Source organism: Drosophila albomicans, chromosome X (genome assembly GCF_009650485.2).
Source record: "Drosophila albomicans strain 15112-1751.03 chromosome X, ASM965048v2, whole genome shotgun sequence".
NCBI lineage: Eukaryota > Metazoa > Arthropoda > Insecta > Diptera > Drosophilidae > Drosophila > Drosophila albomicans.
The window spans coordinates 26,429,044-26,449,486 of NC_047627.2; the positions used below are offsets into that span (position 1 = coordinate 26,429,044).

At 38.8% G+C, this 20,443-nt stretch overlaps 1 protein-coding gene across 2 annotated transcripts; it reads left to right on the forward strand.

Moving 5' to 3' along the window:
* Positions 1-177: 177 nt before the first annotated feature.
* LOC117578067 (protein singed) lies at positions 178-19,976 on the forward strand. 2 transcript variants are annotated; one of them, XM_052006206.1, is made up of 6 exons: positions 178-902; positions 12,988-13,269; positions 16,281-16,701; positions 16,762-17,331; positions 18,406-18,654; positions 18,889-19,976. In XM_052006206.1, the coding sequence occupies exons 2-6, from the start codon at positions 13,065-13,067 to the stop codon at positions 18,980-18,982; spliced, it is 1,539 nt and encodes a 512-aa protein (XP_051862166.1). In that variant the 5' UTR covers positions 178-902; positions 12,988-13,064; the 3' UTR covers positions 18,983-19,976. The 2 variants fall into 2 exon arrangements, with proteins under 2 accessions (XP_051862166.1, XP_034119098.1); XM_034263207.2 differs by having other exon boundaries at positions 178-898.
* The last annotated feature ends 467 nt before the right edge of the window (positions 19,977-20,443 follow it).

Sequence of the window (20,443 nt, forward strand, 5' to 3'; positions counted from 1 at the left end):
TTAGTTTTAAATGCGTATAGATTTTACCCCCGTTATGTTGCCTGCAAACTAAAGTTGTGGCTGTATTACAGCTTGCATTGATGCTGTTGCTTAACATTTGCTGTTAGTTAACAGCGCATTAACATTCTGTTGCATAGCGGTGGATTTAAATTGTATGTGAAGCGCTGCAGCAGATTTCATTCCAATTCGAGAGCAAGTCGTGAGCGGTTGTGTTTCTGATACGAACAATTCTTTGGTGGTCCTCATTTTATTCATTGTGCGCGCATGCGTCTCTCTCTTGTCAGCCAATTTGAAAAATCGTGAAAATCCTTTTGCCATACCCAAAAGCGCATAGCAAACAAAAGCAAAAATCAAGAAAAAATACCTGAGAATAAGCAATCAACAAATACAAGTACAACTGCGACAGCAATAACAACAGCATAAGAAAAAGAATTCATAATTATTTTTGCCTGTGATTTGTTTACGTTTTTTTCCGATTTTTGTATTGTGAGAGTGTTAAGCGAACTTGGAACTGCGAAAAGAGTTTGTTACTCTTTTGTGCTAACAATATTCGAATTGGAAGTGAAGGGTGTAACACAAATACACACAAATCCAACCGAAAAATACACACACACAGAGCAATCAAGGCGTGTAGTAGAAACACCGGCAAATAGAAAACGATAAACGATAACGATTGCAAATTGCAAAAGGCTTTTTTTTGCATTGAACAGCAGAAGAGAGAGGACCGGTTAAAGAAGCAGAGAGCGCGCGCGGCCCAAAAGGATAATAAACGAACACAAAAATAAAAAAATACGTTAATTAAAGAAACAGCAGCAACGCAGCAGAAATTACAAAATAACTGTAACAGCAGCAGAAGAGCGGCGAGCAGCGAGCTAAATAAAAGCAACAAACAAAGAAAGTAAGTAAGTGAATTCCTTGCAATGTGCCTCTTGCCCAAAGATGGTGAGACTCCTCGCATCAACCATTTCTTTTTCTCTCTCATACACACACACACACATTGTGCGGTGCTCCAGTTCCAGGTGTAACGCAGATATCCAAGCGACATCTTCCACTTTGGTCACGTTGCATTCCTTATCCCCCCTTTCATACTTCTCCATCATCTGCTGCTTCTTCTACTGTCTGATGCGCACCTCTTGCAAGTCATAAAATCTATGGCAGCCGACGTCACAGTTGCTAGCTGGCAGCTATGTGACTTTTGCTTCATTTCATAGCATTTTTGTTTGATATTTATTTTTGTTGTATACCCGACAGCAGGGGTATATTAAGTTACCGACAGGACTCTTGAAATTAAACTTTTCATATGCATTTCAACAACTGATTGCTGTAAATGTTCGTAATTAGTGAACAGCTCAACTTACTAAATCGAATAAATATGTAATAAAATAAATTGCTGCAACTTCTGTCAAGACAGCAATGGTATAACGGGTATTTCTCAGTCAAGTAAGCACGCTCCAATCCACTATAGCTTTCCTACTTGTTTTGTTGTATTTTTCGCTTGCCTTGTTTTACGATTTTCAAGCTACTCTTTGTGGCTACACCTGTCCCCTTCCCCCTTTCTTCGTTGTTGTGTACTGTGATATGTTTCTTCTTCTTTAGCTGCTGATGTTGCTTGGCTTGGCTGGCATTGTTTTTGCAGCGCCTCTCGTTGTTGATTTTTCCAACCGGCTTTTGGCTAATTGCCTTGACATTGGCATTCGCTCGCTCGCTTGCTCTCTTCTTGTGCTCTTCACATTTTCTTGCGCTCTCTCTCACGAGACACGCACAATGTGGAGAGATGAATGATGATGATGACGAGCGGTGCGGTGCGTCTGTCTGTGTTTGAGTAAAACGCGAATTTTGTTTCGTCTTCGACTTCTTCCAATCAAACATCAAAATGCAGACAGCAGACAGGACAGGAAGTCAAAAGCTAACAGCTATGGAACGCACTTCTACTCACGCACACAAACAGCTTTTGTTTGTTATGCATGTTGTGTTGCCAATCACCTTTATTATTGTATTAAAGTGCCCCACCCAAAGGACTGGTGGTAGGGGGAGGGTGCAACATATATATTTTTCTTTGTGTTCCTTGCAAAGGGAAACTGTGGTTCGAAAATTCGTGTGTATCTGTTGCAGCTTCCTTTGCTTGTGGGGCGTGTGCTTTATTTTATGCGGCGACAGACGGGCAGACAACCCCGCTGCCCGCATTTGCCACACGCTTCTCCCCTACTGCACTGTTTTTGTTGTTTGCTGTTGCTGCTTCAAATCCCACCCCACCTCAGCATACCTTGCTGGGCTGGCAAATCAATAATTCTCCATCAGGATTTGCATTGGCAACGCTGGCAGCGCAATTAGCAATTTGTATGCCAGGCAAGCCAGCCAGTCATCTCCCTCTCTCTCTCCTGTTCTCTTCTGTTCCTTGTGCGTTGAGTCACGTCTGCTGTCTGTCGACGTCTCAGAGTTGTGAGCTTTGGCTTCGTTGCATTGTCAACTCAACCATTTGCGTATGGAGCAATCGAATGCTTCCGTTGCGCGCCGGAAATCAGGTATACACACTTACACGCACAGACAGTCAGCCAGACATGTACTCAACACACACACTCACACACACATACGCTTCACTACACTTTATTTTACTTCACTTCACTTAGAGCAACAGCTGGGCCTGCTTAATGCGTTGTCTCAAGACCGCACTACAGTGAACACTCATCGTGCATTGACTCATTGGGCTAAGCATATAAAACATGCTGCGCTGAGACGTGCTCAATTTATTAAATTTATTGCACTGAATCATGCTTTGCGCACTATTTGTCATTCAGAGCAGCAGTTTAACTTTAGCGAGCGCGCACTGTGAGTGCTATATGGCAGATGTGTGCGGTGTGCATATTGTTCTATGTACACACTGTGCACACATCACACCCCCGTTCGTCATCAAGTGCAGCTGCTGCCCTTGAAATAACAACAACAGCAACAACAAGAACAATGACAGAGCCAACGCACTTTACGCACACTTTGATGACCCTCAAAACTCCAATGGCAACGGCAACTCTTCACCTCCCACTCTAACACGTTATTTGGTTCATTGGTTAGCAGGATATACGGCAAGGGTGTGTGTACATACACATGTATGTGTGTATGCGCTCTGTATAGCTGCCCCTTTCGCTCTCGCCTCGCCCACACATTGCAGCGTACGTGTGTCTAATTGCATTTGTGCTTCTTTTCTCGTGTGCAAATCATCTGCAATTCTGCTTTTTGTTTTGGATTGCAAGATGTGGAAACCAATTTCGTATTTGTTATCTGCTATTCGTCTTATTTTTTTGGCAATTGGAATTTGTTTGCAGGGTATTCACATATCGTTGCGACATTTTTGCTGCTTCTTTGGCATGTCTTTTTGTTTTGTTTTGCTTTTATGGTACTCAGGTTCGTTTTCATTTTTTTCGTTTTTAGCAACAGCACCCGCTTAGTCTTGTTCTTCTTCGGTCTCTCCCCTTTTGTTCTGCTGCTGAGTCACGTCTGCTTTTGCAGTTGTTGTTGTAGCTGCTGTTTTGACTCCTTTTTTGTTGTTATTGTTGGAGTTTCGCTTTCAACGCCATCGCAATTGGCTTCAACTGAACTGCTGCTTGTGATTCATGTGACGGCGACGGCGACGGCGACGTTGACGACGTTGACGTTTCCTGGCGCTGCCAATACAAATGCAAATACAACATAAATTTACACACACACACAGACATAAATCAATGGACAGCCTTTATCAATGCGCAAGCATATCAGAGAAAGAAACACAGAGAGAAAGAGAGGGTGGGAGGCGCCTTTTCTTTTATTCATATGCGATATGTGAATGTATTTTTGGAATGGGCGTCACGCTGTCGCTTTGCAGTTGTCGCCGTCGCCGTCACCATCGCCATCGCCATTGCTGCTTTGCTTCCTTTTCCTGCAGCTCGCTTACAATAACAATAATTGATATGCTTGCTGCTCGTTGCTGAACTCTTGCTGGCTACAGTTCAATGTACTGCTGGCTGCAATTGCAATCGCAGCATCCACCAGCAGCATCCAGCATCAACGTTTCCGTTGTGTGTGTGCTGGCGATAAAAATCCCCAAATGCCACCAACAACAACAACAACTCCTTGAACTCCGCCTCAACGCATAGCAGTCAGCTATCGGTTGCGCACACTTTGCTTTGATTTATGCGCGCCCGCTTTTCAAGTGCCCCGCGGTCGTCGTCTTCATCGTTGTTGAAGGAGGTGTCGCCTTAAATACGTTTTGTTCAATATTTTGCACAAGAGGCGCACGCCACCAACACACACACACAGAGCTTGCACACAAACTATAAGCGAAGACAAGTGCAAGTTCAAGTTAAGTTGTGGTTTAGCTTTTGGGCTGCCAACTGGTTCAGCTGGTTGCAGTTTTGTTTTTTTTTCGGTTTTGGTTTTTTTCAATTTTACCGGGCGTATCGAAATATCGATACACTGAGTGGCCGCCAGTGCTGCCAATTGCCTCCTACCTCCACCTACTCTTGCCCTCTCGCTCTCTCGCTTGCGCTCAACCAGTTTGATCATCGCTTACAATAAGCTGTCTGCTATGTAATTTGCGCCGCTTGAAAATATTTATGCTCATTGTTATTATATGCAATTTTTTGTGTTGTTGCTGCCGCTGCGCTGAGAGCGCCTATTGAAAATGCGAACCAATTATTAATGCGCATGCTGACTCCTGGGGCAAGCAGCATAAGCTTTATTTTTTGTTTTTTTTTTTTTTTTTTGTTACTTTCCCGCGCTCTCTGTGGGCCGTGTGGCAATATATGCATATAATTGCTGCATAAATCATTTCAGCTGTTGGCCAAGTTAACTGTTTTGCTACAGATATGTATCCACACACACACACAGTGAAACATTTCAACAAGAGTTATTTATGTTCGTTCAATCAAGCAAGTCAAGACATACTGCCAGACATTAAAAGCATCAGCAACATCAGCAGCAACAACAACAACGGCTACAGCTGTAGCGCAAAAATGAAGAGGAGAGAGATAGTGAGAAAAATTGGAAGAAAGAAGAAAAAAATAAAAAAAAAAACCCGAAACCGTTTGTTCATGGCCATTTCTAGTGGCTTTCATTGATTTCTCTATTTGAAATCATTTCATTCCATTTCATTTTCTGTGTGTGTTGCGTTATTGATTTTGATTTTTTGATTGTTCAAAACGCGAGCTTCAGCAGCGATCCGAACTCCGAAAAAAACTAAAAACTGAAAACTGTAAATGCAGCGGGGACAAGCAACAGTAGCAACATCATCAAAGCTGTCGCCAACGACAGCCAAGAAGACACTTCAAAAATAAAGTCAAAAGTCTGATGGATAGAAGAAAACACGTGCAAACATTGGAAAAGCTTGAAAAAGCATATGAATATTAATTTTGTTTTTTGTTGAAGATAGCGCAAAACCTTTTGAAATAAAGGTAACTTGAGCTGTTAGCTAATTAATTAGCTGTGTTTGCATTTAGAGACCGCAGCTTTGTCGGAGCTTTGTTTTCCTAAGAAATTTAAAACCGCATTTGTCATTGGCAGTTAGTAAGTCATGAGATATCATTTTAAGTTTTTTTTTAAATTGATTAAACTCATAAACTTTATTTAGTCACAAAACTTACTACGCAGAATGTTTTTCAAAGGCAGAACAAAATTTTGGAGAAAAAAATTTAATATACAGTAAAATTATTTTGCTTAATGGTTAATTTTCTTGTGGCCGCTAAGTGAGATATATGCATGTAAATGTATAATTTAAATCGACTGATTGAACTTACTTTGTAGAGTAAATTTGAAAAAAAGAAAAGAATATACCTTAAAATTCTCTTGCTTAAGGACCAATTTTGTCTTTGCCAGTTGTGGCCGCTAAGTGAGATATATGCATGTAAATGTATAATTTAAATCGACTGATTAAACTTACTTTGTAGAGTAAATTTGAAAAAAAGAAAAGAATATACACTAAAATTCTCTTGCTTAAAGAACAATTTTCTCTTTGCCAGTTGTGGCCGCTAAGTGAGATATATGCATCTAAATGTTCGACTGATTAAACTTACTTACTTTGTAGAGTAAATTTGAAAAAAAGAAAAGAATATACACTAAAATTCTCTTGCTTAAGGAACAATTTTCTCTCTGCCAGTTGTGGCCGCTAAGTGAGATATGCATGTATAATTTGTATAATAATGTATTGTAATATGTATAATTTGAATCGACCTGGAAACTGATTAAACTCTTTGCTTTGCAGTGTAAAAAGTGTAAAAAGTGAGCGGTGGCTCAGTCAGTTCGTTGGCATCTTTCTTCTCTTCTTCTCACGCACCTACGTCGTAAAAGTTGAAAATGCAAACTCCGTTTACAATTTACATTACAAAAGCGGCGCCGAAAAACCGAAAAAAAAAACGTTGTTCTAACGGTTTTTGGCAAAGTCCCAACAAAAAAAAAAAAAAGAAGACAGCTGAAGAGAAGATAAAAGACAAAGAGTCAGAGTCTTCTACGAATTTTGATATTAACTTTTACTTTTTTGAAGCTCATCTATTGTGAGACGACAAATCAATTTGTTGATTTGTTGATTCGTCGCGTAATAATTGATTACTGCACTTGTTTTAGGCGCTTTCTAAAAAATCAAAAATAGATGAAAAAAATGGAAAAATTAAAGAGAAAAAAAGTGGAAAACATGTTGTTTGCACATAATTGCAAAGACACAAACACACACACATTGTGGTAATTATAAAACAATTGGAAAGGTGCTTTCGGCAAATGATTGCAACCGTTAATTGCGTTTTTTTTTTTGCTGATTAAACGCACCATTTTCATTACTAGTATTATATTTATATAGCATATATATATATATATAGCTTTTTGTATGGCTTCAGTTGCTGCCGCAGAAACCGCAAATTGTTTTAAAAATAACAAGCGAGCGCATAATCAACACCCGAAGCAGTCACAGAGCAGATGTTGCAGTTTTTTTTTTTTTTTTTTTTACGAGTTCGTTTTAAGATCTGCGGGCATTTTGGATTTGCTTTTTGCAGCATTTCTGATAGCCATAAAAGTCACGAGCAACGAGAACACTCAAAAAGGAATTGCACAGAGTGGGAGGGAGAGCGAGAGAGAGAGAGAGAGGGAGGAGGAGAAGACACACCCAAGCAAAAATCTGCTTTGCGTGTTGTTGTGTTTGTCTCTGTCCCTCTGGGTGCCTTTTAAGGGTCGCTAATTTACTAGCCCGTCGCACTTAAAATAATGTGCTCTGATATCTGCGATGAGAAAAGTGACGTGCGGAGAGAATAATATAATAAAAAAAAAAATGAAAAAAAAAAGAAAAACATGTTGATGAACTCGAAGAGTCGAGTGAAAAGCCACCACACAACACACACTCGAATTTGACAAAGTGAAATTAGGATTTTCACTCGTTTGTGTGTGTGTGTGTGTGTGTGCGTTTTGCTTGGGTTAAATGGTCAAACATGAGGTTTCATGTTGCCAAATGCCGAATACCGTAAAATGCTGTTTGCTGTAAATTTGATTAACTTTGATCCTGTTGCGGTGTACTGCGCTTTTCCCCCCCTCTCTTTCTCTCTCTCTCTGTGCCTCGCACCTGCAATGCAAATTTCAACGCTTCGTTGAGCGCACGCGTGCGTTGCAAACAGAGCAGTCGGCAGCAACATTAAATGCAACAGCAACAGTAACAGCAGCAACTTGGCTGCTTGTAGCATGTCTTTAAAACGAAGACGTGGGCTCCACTAATGTTTATGTCTGCTTGCTTCCTCCCCTTCTCTCCCTCTCTCTCGCTCTATCTCTCCTGCTCTTTGTACAACTGTCTGTTGAGTATTTTTAGAACGCTGTTGGCTGTCTCAAGCCGAGATTTAGAGCGATTCTTTTGTGTTGCTCTGGCTGCTGTTGTTGTTACAGTAAAATATACCGTATGGCTGCAACATAAATATTTGTGCTCTGCTGCTGCTGTTGTTGCTGGCAGGCATTATAAGAAATGACGACACAAAGCTGACGCTGATTTAGTTTAAATAGATCAGCAAGCAGCAAGTGGTTAGAATGGTTCGATATTCGATATCCATTCATCTCGCTCGCTCTCTTTCACTTTGCATGCATAATTGCCAAACGTAAGAAAAGCTCAACAGCTGCTGTGTGTTTGCTACTGCAACGGTCTCTCCACATTTAACTGCATTTGTATGCGTGTGTGTGTGTGTGTGTGTGTGTTGACTATTGTTTGGAGACCTCTGATGAGCTCGCATTGTTTGTGTGTGCGTTTATCAGTTTATCATTATCATTAACAAGCTACACACGCAGCTGGCAAACAGATGAGCGAGAGAGCACGCAAAAAAAAAAAAACACAAAAAAAAAAGAAAAATATGATTATTTTTATTGTTGCCTGGCTGTTGGTTTGGGTTGCTTGGTGAAAGGTGTGCGATGCGATAAAGTTTCATCATATTTTACATTTTCGTAATTTGCTAAAAGCACACACACACAAGCTCAAATAAACACACATGCAAACACACACAATCAATTCAATGGCAGCATGCGTGTGCGCAATTTCATTTAATTAGATTGCGTTTAATAATGCCACACACACATACACACTCTTGACAAATACAAGCGTCAATAGTGTAATTTAATTGATTTGCGAGCAGCGCTGCAGCAGCAGCAGCAGCAGCAGCAAAAGAAGCAGCAGCAGACGACAGCGGTAAACTGGCCTGATGCCACTCAATTTGATTGAGATTGAGTTGGAGCTTGTATGTGTGAGTGTGTGAGTGTGCGATGTCTGTCTGTTTGTCTGTCTATCTGCCTGTCCTTGTCTGTCTCATCTGTCTGCTGCGCTGTCGGTGTAAATGAGCCGCTGACTGTAGCTGTGAGCTACTTAAGCAGCCATTGCAGCTGTTAGCTTTTTTCTTTGTTTCATCTTTTCTTTTACTTTTTCTTCTTCGCTTCGTGTTCTTGTTGTTGCTTGCTTGCAATTGCTGCTAGTTATGACGCTCTGTTCCGCTTTGGCCATTGTTGCCACACCATTTGCAGTAATTGGCGCTGCCTTGCGGCTGCATCTCAGCTACAACGGCAACGGTGTTGTAACTGTTCTTCATTCTTGCCTGCATATTTCTTTGCCAGCTGTTTACACACACACACACACGCACACACATTGAGTGCAACTCAAATCATCGCCATGCATAATTAATTATGATTTATGTTGCATTGAAATGGCTTTTTAAAGAGATGCAATTAATTTTCCAACGAATCTCTCAAGCACTTGTGTAGAGATGCAAATCTACACAAGCAGTAAAGAGTCTACACGCAATTGCAATCGACCAATTGCAAGAATCGACGTGTTATCGAATTTCATTTAAACTTATTGCGAAAATCTGTTTCGTGGATAACTGCAACTTAAGCAGTTTAAGCTTACGTTATAAGAAAGCAGCAGAGGCAGCAGCAGAGCGAGCATTGACTTTTTGACAACTAGAAAGAAAGAAAGAAGAAGAGCAAGAGACAACACAACACAGCCACGTTAAGCTTAAAAGCTTATATGATGGCAGATTATCGCTCACTCGCCACTCGCCATTAAGGGGTGTGGAGTGTGAATGTGTGACGGAGGAAGGGGGGCAACCATTTTGCAAAATTTTCATTTTCATTTGCAGTTGCGTTTGCGTTTCCATTTGCGTTTTATTTGATGTTAATCTGCCATCCGATTTGCCTTTGGCTAACAACATTTGCCTGTCTTTTATATATATATATTTTTTTTTGCTAAGCCAACGCCCCACAGCCAAATGGGCTTTTGTGTGAAATGAAAATCTTTTGCAAATGGTCAGCGCAATAAGCCAACGCCTAGAAATGACAACAACAACAACAATAGCTGAAGCGGCAGCAGCATTAAAATATGTGTGGAGCACATTGAAGGAGCCACTGACGACGACGACGACGTCGACGATGGCGGCGCCGCCTCCTTTTTGCTCGACGTCTGTCACGCAGCCTGCTTATTTATGTATCTACGTGCTGCTGTTGCTTTTGCTGTGGCTGTCGCTGTAGCTGTTGCTGACTGCTCCTTTTCTTTCCTTTCCTTTCCTTTTCCCTGTTGCTGTCCCTGTCTGGAAGTCACAATCGTCAATCAGTGTCGTGGAGCGAGGGGCGAGGGACGAGTGGCGGCGACCCTCTCGTCTCGGGTTTGGCTCGTTTGCCTTTTTGAGAGCAGCCAAACATCAAAAAAAGAAAACAACTGAAAATGAAAAATGAAAAAACCAAAAACGACAAAGAAAAAAAAAAAAAACTACAATAAATTTCAGTTGTAAATGCAGTGTTGCCAATTCTGTTATTCTCCGGTCAATTCTGGCTTTGTTTTTTTTTTTAGAGTGTTAGGCAATAGAAATCTGCAAAACTACCGAAAGCTGATATTTTAACATTTGAATAGAAGCAGAGCTGTTAAATATTTTAGCTGTTTCGTCATTTCACTCTTCAAAAATTACATGCACTTTTAGTTGATTTTTGGTTTGGATAAATTATGTGGGAGTTTTAGCTGCATATTTTGGCTTTTCTTTACTTAAGTTTTACATTGCGATCTTTTACGGCAATAAGCAAAAAATTTAGCTAGTTCAAAAAAGTTATATGTAAATGTATATAAAATTTGTATTCACTTTCTTAAATCTACTATTTAGAACTACAATTCATTTTAGAGAAATATATAAAATATATTTGGGTTTTCATTTTTTATTTTTACGTAGTCACTCTTACAGATATTTGTCTATATAAGTTCAATGAATATAGTTTATATGATGACATTCCTTTAGAGTCGATTGTGGCTTAAATTTTGCTTAGTAATACAGTTTTATTTATTTACATGTTAATTATTATACAAAATAATATAATGACTAAAAGAACGGAGTTTTGATTATTTAGTTTTGTCAATAAAAGTTGATTTTTTCGCTGTATTTCTATATTTGGCCTTTTTAAGGCTAAGAACAGCAGTTTATTGTTTTAGTTTTGGCATCTCTGTTGCACACTTCCTTTGCGTGCTCACACACACACATGCACACGCACACGTTCCCATATGTGAGGCGGTTGCTATCTGTATTCCTTGCAGTCCGTTGACCGCCCCCACAAATGCGAGCTGGTTAAGGTTCTTATTGTTTTTAGTCAGCTCGACATTTTTGTGGCTGTGGCTTTTGCGTTGAGTTGAGCAGCGTTGAGTCATCTGCAGCTGGTGGTGTGATTCGTTGGGTGATTCGTTGGCTCTGATTATGGCAGGCACGCGTCACGCTAATGAGTTGCTGCTGGTCGTACCCCAAGCCAGCAGCTAACTTGCCACATTTGGATGCACAAATAAACATAGATGAGCGGCTTTTAAGTGTATGTAAATTGGGGTAAACAAGTTTTAACGCGTGCCCACAAAAAAGCGCATTTCACAGAAATTTGCATTAATTATCGCGTTACAAACAGATGTCTGGCATCGATTACACATTACAAGCTGCACATCGATATCGATAGCCAAAGCCACAGTCACATGTCATCGCTAGGCATTTGACATTCGACAGCTGATTTGCCGTTGTCGTCGTCGCCGGTTGAATTTGAATTTTGTTTCGCTTTTTCTTCGTTTCGCTTGCAGAAGGAGGCGACATGTGTCGTCCATGCCAGCAACATCAGCAGCGAAAAGAGAAAGAGCAATCGAAAGAAACATTGCGTTATCTACGTTTCCTGTTCGACTCTGTGGCAAAAAGACATTCAAATTAATGGCAGGCCAATATCATAGCAGTGTATGTGTGTGTGTGTGTGTGTGAGTAACTGCACTTGCAGTCATCGCCTGTTCTGCATGCATTGCACACACATGGCAGGAGAAGGAGAAGAAGAAGAAGCTTGACAAGCAGCAGCCAGCGACAACAACGCATAAATCTCGCACGCACACAGCCAATGACTTTTTGCTCCCCTCTCTTTTTCTCTTCCCTTCTCTCTACACTCTTTATGCATAATAATATATTTACGATGACGACTCCCCTCTTTCGACTTTTATGCATAATAATATATTCTCCTAATTGAAAAGTTATAGCTAAAATACAAATTTAGCGCAACTTTCAAAAAAGCTTAGGCAAGAGCCTGATAATAATAGCTGATTTAATTCACTTTATTATATACAATTATTTGGATGATCAATTATAATGGTTTGTGAATTATATAATATTAATTTTGGTTTGCGAATTTGTTCATATTCAATTTATATAATTAAAATAAAGCTGCATTTATGCAAACGGATCTTAGAGGAGCTTTGGCTGACAATCTGGTATATTTTGACCTCTTTGGTATATTTCGATGGAAGTAATTCATTGATATTCCACATAATATTATTTTTGCGGTTTATTTTTTGGTATATTCTTTAGAATAATACCGCACTGGCTGGCTTTTAACTCGACTGTGGATTTCTTACCTGTCTCTTCAAATTTTGTGACTAGTTTTCATGGTTAATTCAAATGTTCTTTACTACATTTGCATAATAAGCTTTATGCTTATTAAATTTGCAAATGATTTAAGTGAAAAAATTTGCTGTTGATAACCAAGAGTGATCTGAACTCTTGTTCAATATGTATTATATTGTAATTGTCAGGTTTTTATATTTTTTAATTTCGGTTTATTTCACAACTTGTTCTTTCTCTGCCTAACGTTCTCTACATAGTGATCGCACTTTCGTCTCGTGCCCGATCGATACACCTATCGATCGGGCTTCTAACTATCGATAGATATTTAATCGATTAATTCTTAATGTTACCTTATGCTGTATTTACAATATAGAAAAAGTAACTGTAAACTACTTATTAACTTATTATGAAATAATACTAACTATAATATTATATATTTCCTTCGAAAATAATAAATAAATAAAATAAATAATACTAACTATAATATTCTATATTTCCTTGGAATACCCCAACAAACATCGACATACATATGGAATATCAATCAAATGAAATCCTCTAACACAGTTTCTCGTTTCTCGTTTTCGTTTTCGTTTCTGTTTCTCTTTTTCTGTTGCAGACACACACACAGACTTTTTACCGGCAGGGTCCAATTGTTAAATTTAAACAGCCGCCACCATTGCACCCATCAGCACCATGAACGGCCAGAGCTGTGAGCTGGGCCACAGCAATGGTGACATTATATCACAGAATCAACAGAAGGGCTGGTGGACCATTGGTCTGATCAATGGCCAGCACAAGTATATGACGGCGGAGACATTCGGGTTCAAGCTCAATGCGAATGGCGCCAGCCTGAAGAAGAAGCAGCTCTGGACACTGGAGCCATCGACTACGGGTGAAAGTAAGTTACATTGTATATCGAAATCATCGCACTCCATTGAATTGCAAAGCATATACATATTTCAGTCAATTCATTTCTTTTTTTATCGATATACAACATGCGTTCGCCTTATTAGCATATGTGTAACTGTTATCAGCTTTGCGATAAAGCGACGTACGTTAATTGTATGTATGTGTGTGTGCTTAATTTACTATCACAAATGGAAATGAGTGTGATTAGAAATAGCGAGATTGCCTGTTTGCTATTGGCCTTGTCTATCTGCATTTCCATTAGCCGCAATCCTCGAGCTCTAAATCATTTGTTGGCCATAATCACAGTGCCTCAGCTCTTTTTTTCCATTTTGTTTTTTTTGTTGTTGTTGTTGTTTGTATAGTGAAGTGTAGTGTATATGTAACGCACATAAATCATTCAGCTTGTGAGCAGCTGCAGCCAAAAGCCAAAAGCCAACAGAAAACTAAAGCAAAGTCTTAAGCCATCGCCTGTATCTGCTAATTTGACGTACAATTGCCAGCTTAAGTCTATGTCTTGATCTGCGCCTGTGTGTGTGTGTGTGTGTGTGTGTGTGCCATTTTGCAAGAAAACAAAGCGCCTCACGAATTTGGCATCATTTATCAAGCTGCGGTCGGTGCAGCAATTGCAGCAATGCCAATGGCATGTCAGTGTTGTGCACACTTTTCGACAGCAAAAAAAAGGCTAAAAACCGCTATTTCTAATGGGAAAGCAAAACTAAATATGTACTTGGTATCGATTCAATTTAGAAAATAAGCCAAAACCTTTTTGCTACAAACAAGCACAACTTATAGATCAATTAATTGATTAACTAATACTCCTTAGATATTCCCAAATATTGCATAACTTTAAATAAATCGTAGTTAGCAAAGCAAATTGTTAAAACCAAATTACAAAAATTGTAAATTGCATTGTATCTTTACTAAAAACAAAAGAAAATTCATTTAAATTAAATACAATTAGCCATTAGCTTCTTTCTGATATTCCTCCAAGTATCAGAAATGACCACAACAAAGTTTATTCTTAAGAATAACAATTTTTTAAACTTCTACTCGTATTAACATATTAGATTAAACGTAAAAGAGTGAACAATTACGTTTCTTATGTTTATTTATTTAAAAAGGTTAGACATAATTAAAATTAAGACGAACACTATTACCAAAGTATTCGGCTTAACTTTTCTTATATGAAAAATTCAATTTAAAGAAGAGAAAATAATTGCATTGAAGTTTCAATTTAATTGGGCAAAAAGATTTTTTTCAGATATTTATCAGGTAGTTTTAAAAAGCCTGTACTAACATATTAAATTAATCGTGAAAGAGTAAAAAATGACATTTCGTATGCCAAAATTCAATTGAAAAGATAATATACGTTTTTAAAGGAAAAGGAAAAAAGTGTATTAAAGTTTCAGATATTTATCAAATCGTTTTAAAACGCATATTCTATAAATTATAAATTTCTTAAACAAAAAAAAAAACAAATGTTTCAATAGAAAGCATTTAACAGAGCTAAAATGCATCCGCTATTGATAATCAAAAAAGAAGCCAAAAAAAAGCCAAACTGGCAACACTGATGGCATTGGCATTGGGAAGATTGGAATTGAGTTTTGGCATTGCAAGTGCAACTGCAACAGCAAATGCAACAACGAGTCCGATCTGGTCTCTCGAGTGTCTCTGGTTTCGTAGTCTCTACCTCTCTCTCTCTCTCTCGCTCGCTCGCTCTCCGGCAATTATAATTAAAGCAACTCGTTTAATACTCCGCCAAAGAGGCAACGGCCGCCGTCGCAGTCGCCGTCGCAGTCTCAGTCACCGTTGCAGTTGTCGTCTCTGTTGTTGCCATGGCAATTAATACAAAATGTTTGGCTTGAAAGTCGAAGTCAAAGTCAAAGCCAAAGCCAAAGCCAGCTTGCATTGCATTCGTAACGGCTATTAAAATAGCTCATCCAAATTGAAATCGACTGTTGAGCTGCCGTTGATGATTAACTAAATTGCTTAATAATGCCAAAAGACAGCAAAACAAACAAAAACTGAAAACAAAAAGAAAAAGAGAGCAAACAACAAACACAGGGGTGGGGGGAGTCTCTCGATATGCGCGTGCTCACTCCTTTGAGCCGCCTATCGATAAGTAATTAAATTTCGCCCCGGTGCCATCGATTGCTTGCTATCATCGCTAAGCTGGGGCTAACATGTCGCTGTGTCGTTGTGAGTGACGTGAACCGTTATTCGTGCAGTCAGCGATTAAAACAAGAAGCGCGAAGTGAGAGTAATTCGAATGCACGCGCGCTCTGCTATCATTAATAAATATTAAATAAATGTGCAATAATTATACCCGGTATTCATCGTATAGCAGAGGGGTATCATCATTTTGGGAATGAAGACATTAATCCCCACAAACTATGCATTTCATAATTACTATTTTGAGCTCTGGTTTGTCCGTTAGAGTCAGATCTATTCAATTTGCTGTCGTACTGTCGTATTAAATACTAGATTTAATAAAATAAATACATTTGCAGTTGAGTTTTTTATTCACCGCTTCAAATCTATAACATCCAATTGTCGAACTAGATTTAAAACTAGTTTCTGATCTATTGATCTATTTTTATTATTATTATTGTATTGAAATAACGAATACAATTCCTTATTGAAATGAGTTAAGCCAGAGCAACAAAAGCCTTTAGGCTAGACTAACTGATCTTGGTGAAAACGCTTCTTTAATATGAATAATGCCACCATGTACATTTAAAACTTGGAAGAGCTTGATCTATTTGATATACTTGATATTATAAAAGAAATTATAGATTATTCACATGAAGTCCTAAGTAAGGAAATTGGAATGTAAATTTGTAATAATGTAAGCTGCTCAAATTGATATTTTTCCTAAGAAATAATGCTATAGAAACTAAATCAAATGAAGCTGAATTTATAGTATATCGAACCCTCTTCTTACTAGCTGCATTAAATTAATAAAAATTGTGTCTTTTATTTTTAATTTTTCTCTTGCAGGTATTATCTATTTGCGATCTCATCTGAACAAATATCTGTCGGTCGATCAATTTGGCAACGTGCTGTGCGAGAGCGAGGAACGCGATGCTGGCAGCCGCTTCCAGATCAGCATCAGCGAAGATGGCAGCGGCCGTTGGGCATTGAAGAACGAATCGCGCGGCTATTTTCTGGGCGGCAATCCCGACAAACTGGTGTGCACGGCCAAGACGCCCGGTGCCAGTGAGTTTTGGACCGTTCATTTGGCTGCCCGACCTCAGGTGAATTTGCGTTCGATTGGCCGCAAGCGTTTTGCGCATTTGTCCGAATCGCAGGATGAGATCCATGTGGATGCCAACATACCCTGGGGCGAGGATACGCTCTTTACGCTCGAGTTTCGTGCCGAGGAGGGCGGACGCTACGCCTTGCACACGTGCAACAACAAGTGAGTTGAGACCCCCCTCGAAGAGATCGATGACCCTAAAACTAAATAACCATCTTGCAGATACTTGAATGCCAATGGCAAGCTGCAGGTGGTCTGCAATGAGGATTGTCTGTTCAGTGCCGAATACCATGGCGGACATTTGGCGCTGCGCGATCGTCAGGGTCAATATCTGTCACCCATTGGCTCGAAGGCCGTGCTTAAGTCACGCTCATCGACGGTGACCCGGGATGAGCTGTTCTCCCTCGAGGATTCCCTACCCCAGGCCTCCTTCATTGCCGGCCTCAATTTGCGCTATGTGAGCGTTAAGCAAGGCGTCGATGTGACGGCCAATCAGGATGAGGTCGGTGAGAATGAGACGTTCCAGTTGGAGTACGATTGGTCCGCGCACCGTTGGGCATTGCGCACCACACAGGATCGCTATTGGTGTCTCTCGGCTGGCGGCGGCATTCAGGCCACCGGCAATCGTCGTTGCGCCGATGCCCTCTTCGAGCTCATCTGGCATGGCGATGGCTCGTTGTCGTTCCGTGCCAACAATGGCAAGTTCTTGGCCACCAAGCGTTCGGGACATTTGTTTGCCACCTCCGAGTCCATTGAGGAGATCACCAAGTTCTATTTCTACTTGATCAATCGGTGAGTATATCTTTTTATACCCTGCCGGCAGGAAATGTATGTATATATATTCTTGATCAGCGTCAACAGCCGAGACGATCTAGCCATGTCCGTCTGTCTGTCTGTCCGTCCGTCCGTCCGTATGAAACACTGGATCTCAGAGACTATAAGAGATAGAGCTATAATTTTTTTTCGACAGCATTTGTTGTTTGCACGCAGATCAAGTTTGTTTCAAATTTTTGCCACGCCCACTTCCGTCCCCGCAAATCAAAAAAATCGAATAACAAGCGTAACTTTAGAGCTAGAGCTGCGAATTTTTGTATGTACAATAATAACTATAGTATTTATGAGTCCTGAAAATTTGATTGCGATCAGATAAATTCTGGAAGGTATTAAAGAAGTACTTTTGTATGGGCAAAAACGCCTACTTATTACTAGGCGTCTTAGTTGCTTTGGCTAACAATCTGGTATATTGTGCTGTCTATGGTATATTTTGAATGCGGTACTATATCGATATACCAAATATACCATTTGATATATTTTTAGTATTTTTACAATATATTCGGTATATTTTGAGAAAAATACCGCAAAATATATTTATTTTATTCAAAATGGATATCGGGTATCTCACAGTCGAGTACGCTCGTCTGTAGCTTTCTTACTTGTTAGTATTTTTACAGTATATTTGGTATATTTTGAGAAAAATACCGCAAAATATATTTATTTTATTCAAAATGGATATCGGGTATCTCACAGTCGAGCACACTCACCTGTAGCTTTCTTACTTGTTAGTATTTTTACAGTATATTCGGTATATTTTGAGAAAAATACCGCAAAATATATTTTTTTTATTCAAAATGGATAGCGGGTATCTCACAGTCGAGTACACTCGACTGTAGCTTTCTTACTTGTTAGTATTTTTACAGTATATTCGGTATATTTTGAGAAAAATACCGCAAAATATATATTTTTTTTTATTCAAAATGGATAGCGGGTATCTCACAGTCGAGTACACTCGACTGTAGCTTTCTTACTTGTTTTTTTTATAGTCTGAATCTGCTTTTCCTATAATACCCTCTCCACTCTCCTTTGCAGACCCATTCTAGTATTGAAGTGCGAGCAGGGATTCGTGGGCTATCGCACGCCCGGCAATCTCAAGCTCGAGTGCAACAAGGCCACCTACGAGACCATTCTCGTGGAGCGTGCCCAGAAGGGAATGGTGCACCTAAAGGCACACAGCGGCAAATACTGGCGCATTGAGGGCGAGAGCATTTCGGTGGATGCTGATGCGCCAGCTGATGGTTTCTTCTTGGAGCTGCGCGAACCAACACGAATTTGCATAAGGTGAGTGAATGTAAGAAAGAGAGAGAGAGGTAGAGCTAACATCATGTTAGACTTAACAGAGCAGCAGACTGTTAACTTAGCAGACTTGACAGAGCAGCGCTCTGTTAACTTAGCAGCTGTCGCAACAGCAACAGCAATGACATTCACATGCTGTTATTAACAGTACAGTGCTCTGTTAGCGATAACATTGGAATGCTTTTAACATTTTTTGTTTTGACTTTCTCTCTTTCGCAGATCGCAGCAAGGCAAATATTTGGGAGCTACCAAAAATGGCGCATTCAAGTTGCTGGATGATGGCACCGACTCCGCCACCCAGTGGGAATTCTAAAAGAGAAGCACTCCAAATGAATGAAGAATGCAGCACGCGTGTTTTAGCAATAACAAATACGAAAAGATCAGAAAACACACAACACGTATCAATTTTCCAGAGTTTTTTTTTTTTTTTAAACGGTGTCGACTAATTTGAATGTCCAGGTTTGAAGAGCAAGTTTTGAAAAAGAAAAACGCAACAAAAGAAGTCGCACAACAATTTATCCTACATGCAAATGAAAAATTATAAAAAACAAAAAAAAAAAAAACAAAAAAAACAAAACGAAAATTTTAAGGAAAATGCATGTGAATATATAAATATATATATATATACAGATAACAAAAAAAAAAAAACCATATATGTATATTCATATATAGAAAGAGATTTTTTTAAAAACAACCTATTTAGCTTTTTATACGTTTTTACAAGAACAACAAATTTAGCATAGACAACAACCACGCCAACAACAACTGGAGCAGGAACACTTTTTGTCGCGAGTCCAAATTTAGCATAGACAAGAACCACAACAACAACTGGAATTAGAACCGGAACAGAAACAATTTGTCGCGAGTCCTTCCGATTTGAAATATCAGCAACAAAATAATAAAATGTGTATACACACACACACACACATACGTGCAAGCATACATACACATATGCATATATATTTATTCGATTCATAATGCTTTTAAAAAGGGCCGCTTAACTTAAAACAAAAAACAACAAAAACAAATAAATAATAACACTTAAAAAAAAAACATTAAAGAAAAAAAAATGTTGCTTAAAAATCAACATATATTCCTATAAATTTATTTATATATTTATACATATTGATATATGAACAATAACAACACACACACACACACAAATACACTTGCTATACACACACACACACACAGAATTACACAAGTCGAAACAAACACATTCACGCAATTTTATTATATCTAGTTTTAAGCGCAATAATAATAAAAGTAAACAAAAAAAAAAAAACAAAAACAAAAACCGAAGAATATGAGGAAAATTTTGATACGAAAATAATTGCAATATCCGATTTGTAAGCTATAAAACTAACATACATACATACTTACATAATATATCACTTGTCATTTTTGTTACATATATTTATTTTTAAATTAATATTACTCTTTTTTTGCCGTCTCCACGTTTTTATTCTCTATATATAAATATTGTTTTTTATTTTTTTTTTTTCGTAACCATTTCGGAATTGAAAACCCAAAAGGAAAAACGTCTATCAACTTAGTCGCTAAAACTTAAAAAATTATGTATGATAAATGATATAATATGAAATATATACATAACATATATTATGATACTATATATACGCGATATATTTATCTAGGACATTCCTAAAAAACTTTGGTAAGTATGAAATATTGTAACTTTTCAGCGTCATAACTCGGACATATCCTTAAGGATCCTCGTGGAACACGACTTATCCTTTCCATAGCCACCAACACT

Coding starts and splice junctions, on each gene's coding strand:
- LOC117578067 (XM_052006206.1), top strand. CDS start 13,065: ATGAACGGCCAGAGCTGTGAGCTGGGCCACAGCAATGGTGACATTATA. Junction 17,332..18,405: donor TATTTCTACTTGATCAATCG/GTGAGTATATCT, acceptor TCTCCTTTGCAG/ACCCATTCTAGTATTGAAGT. Junction 18,655..18,888: donor CCAACACGAATTTGCATAAG/GTGAGTGAATGT, acceptor TCTCTTTCGCAG/ATCGCAGCAAGGCAAATATT.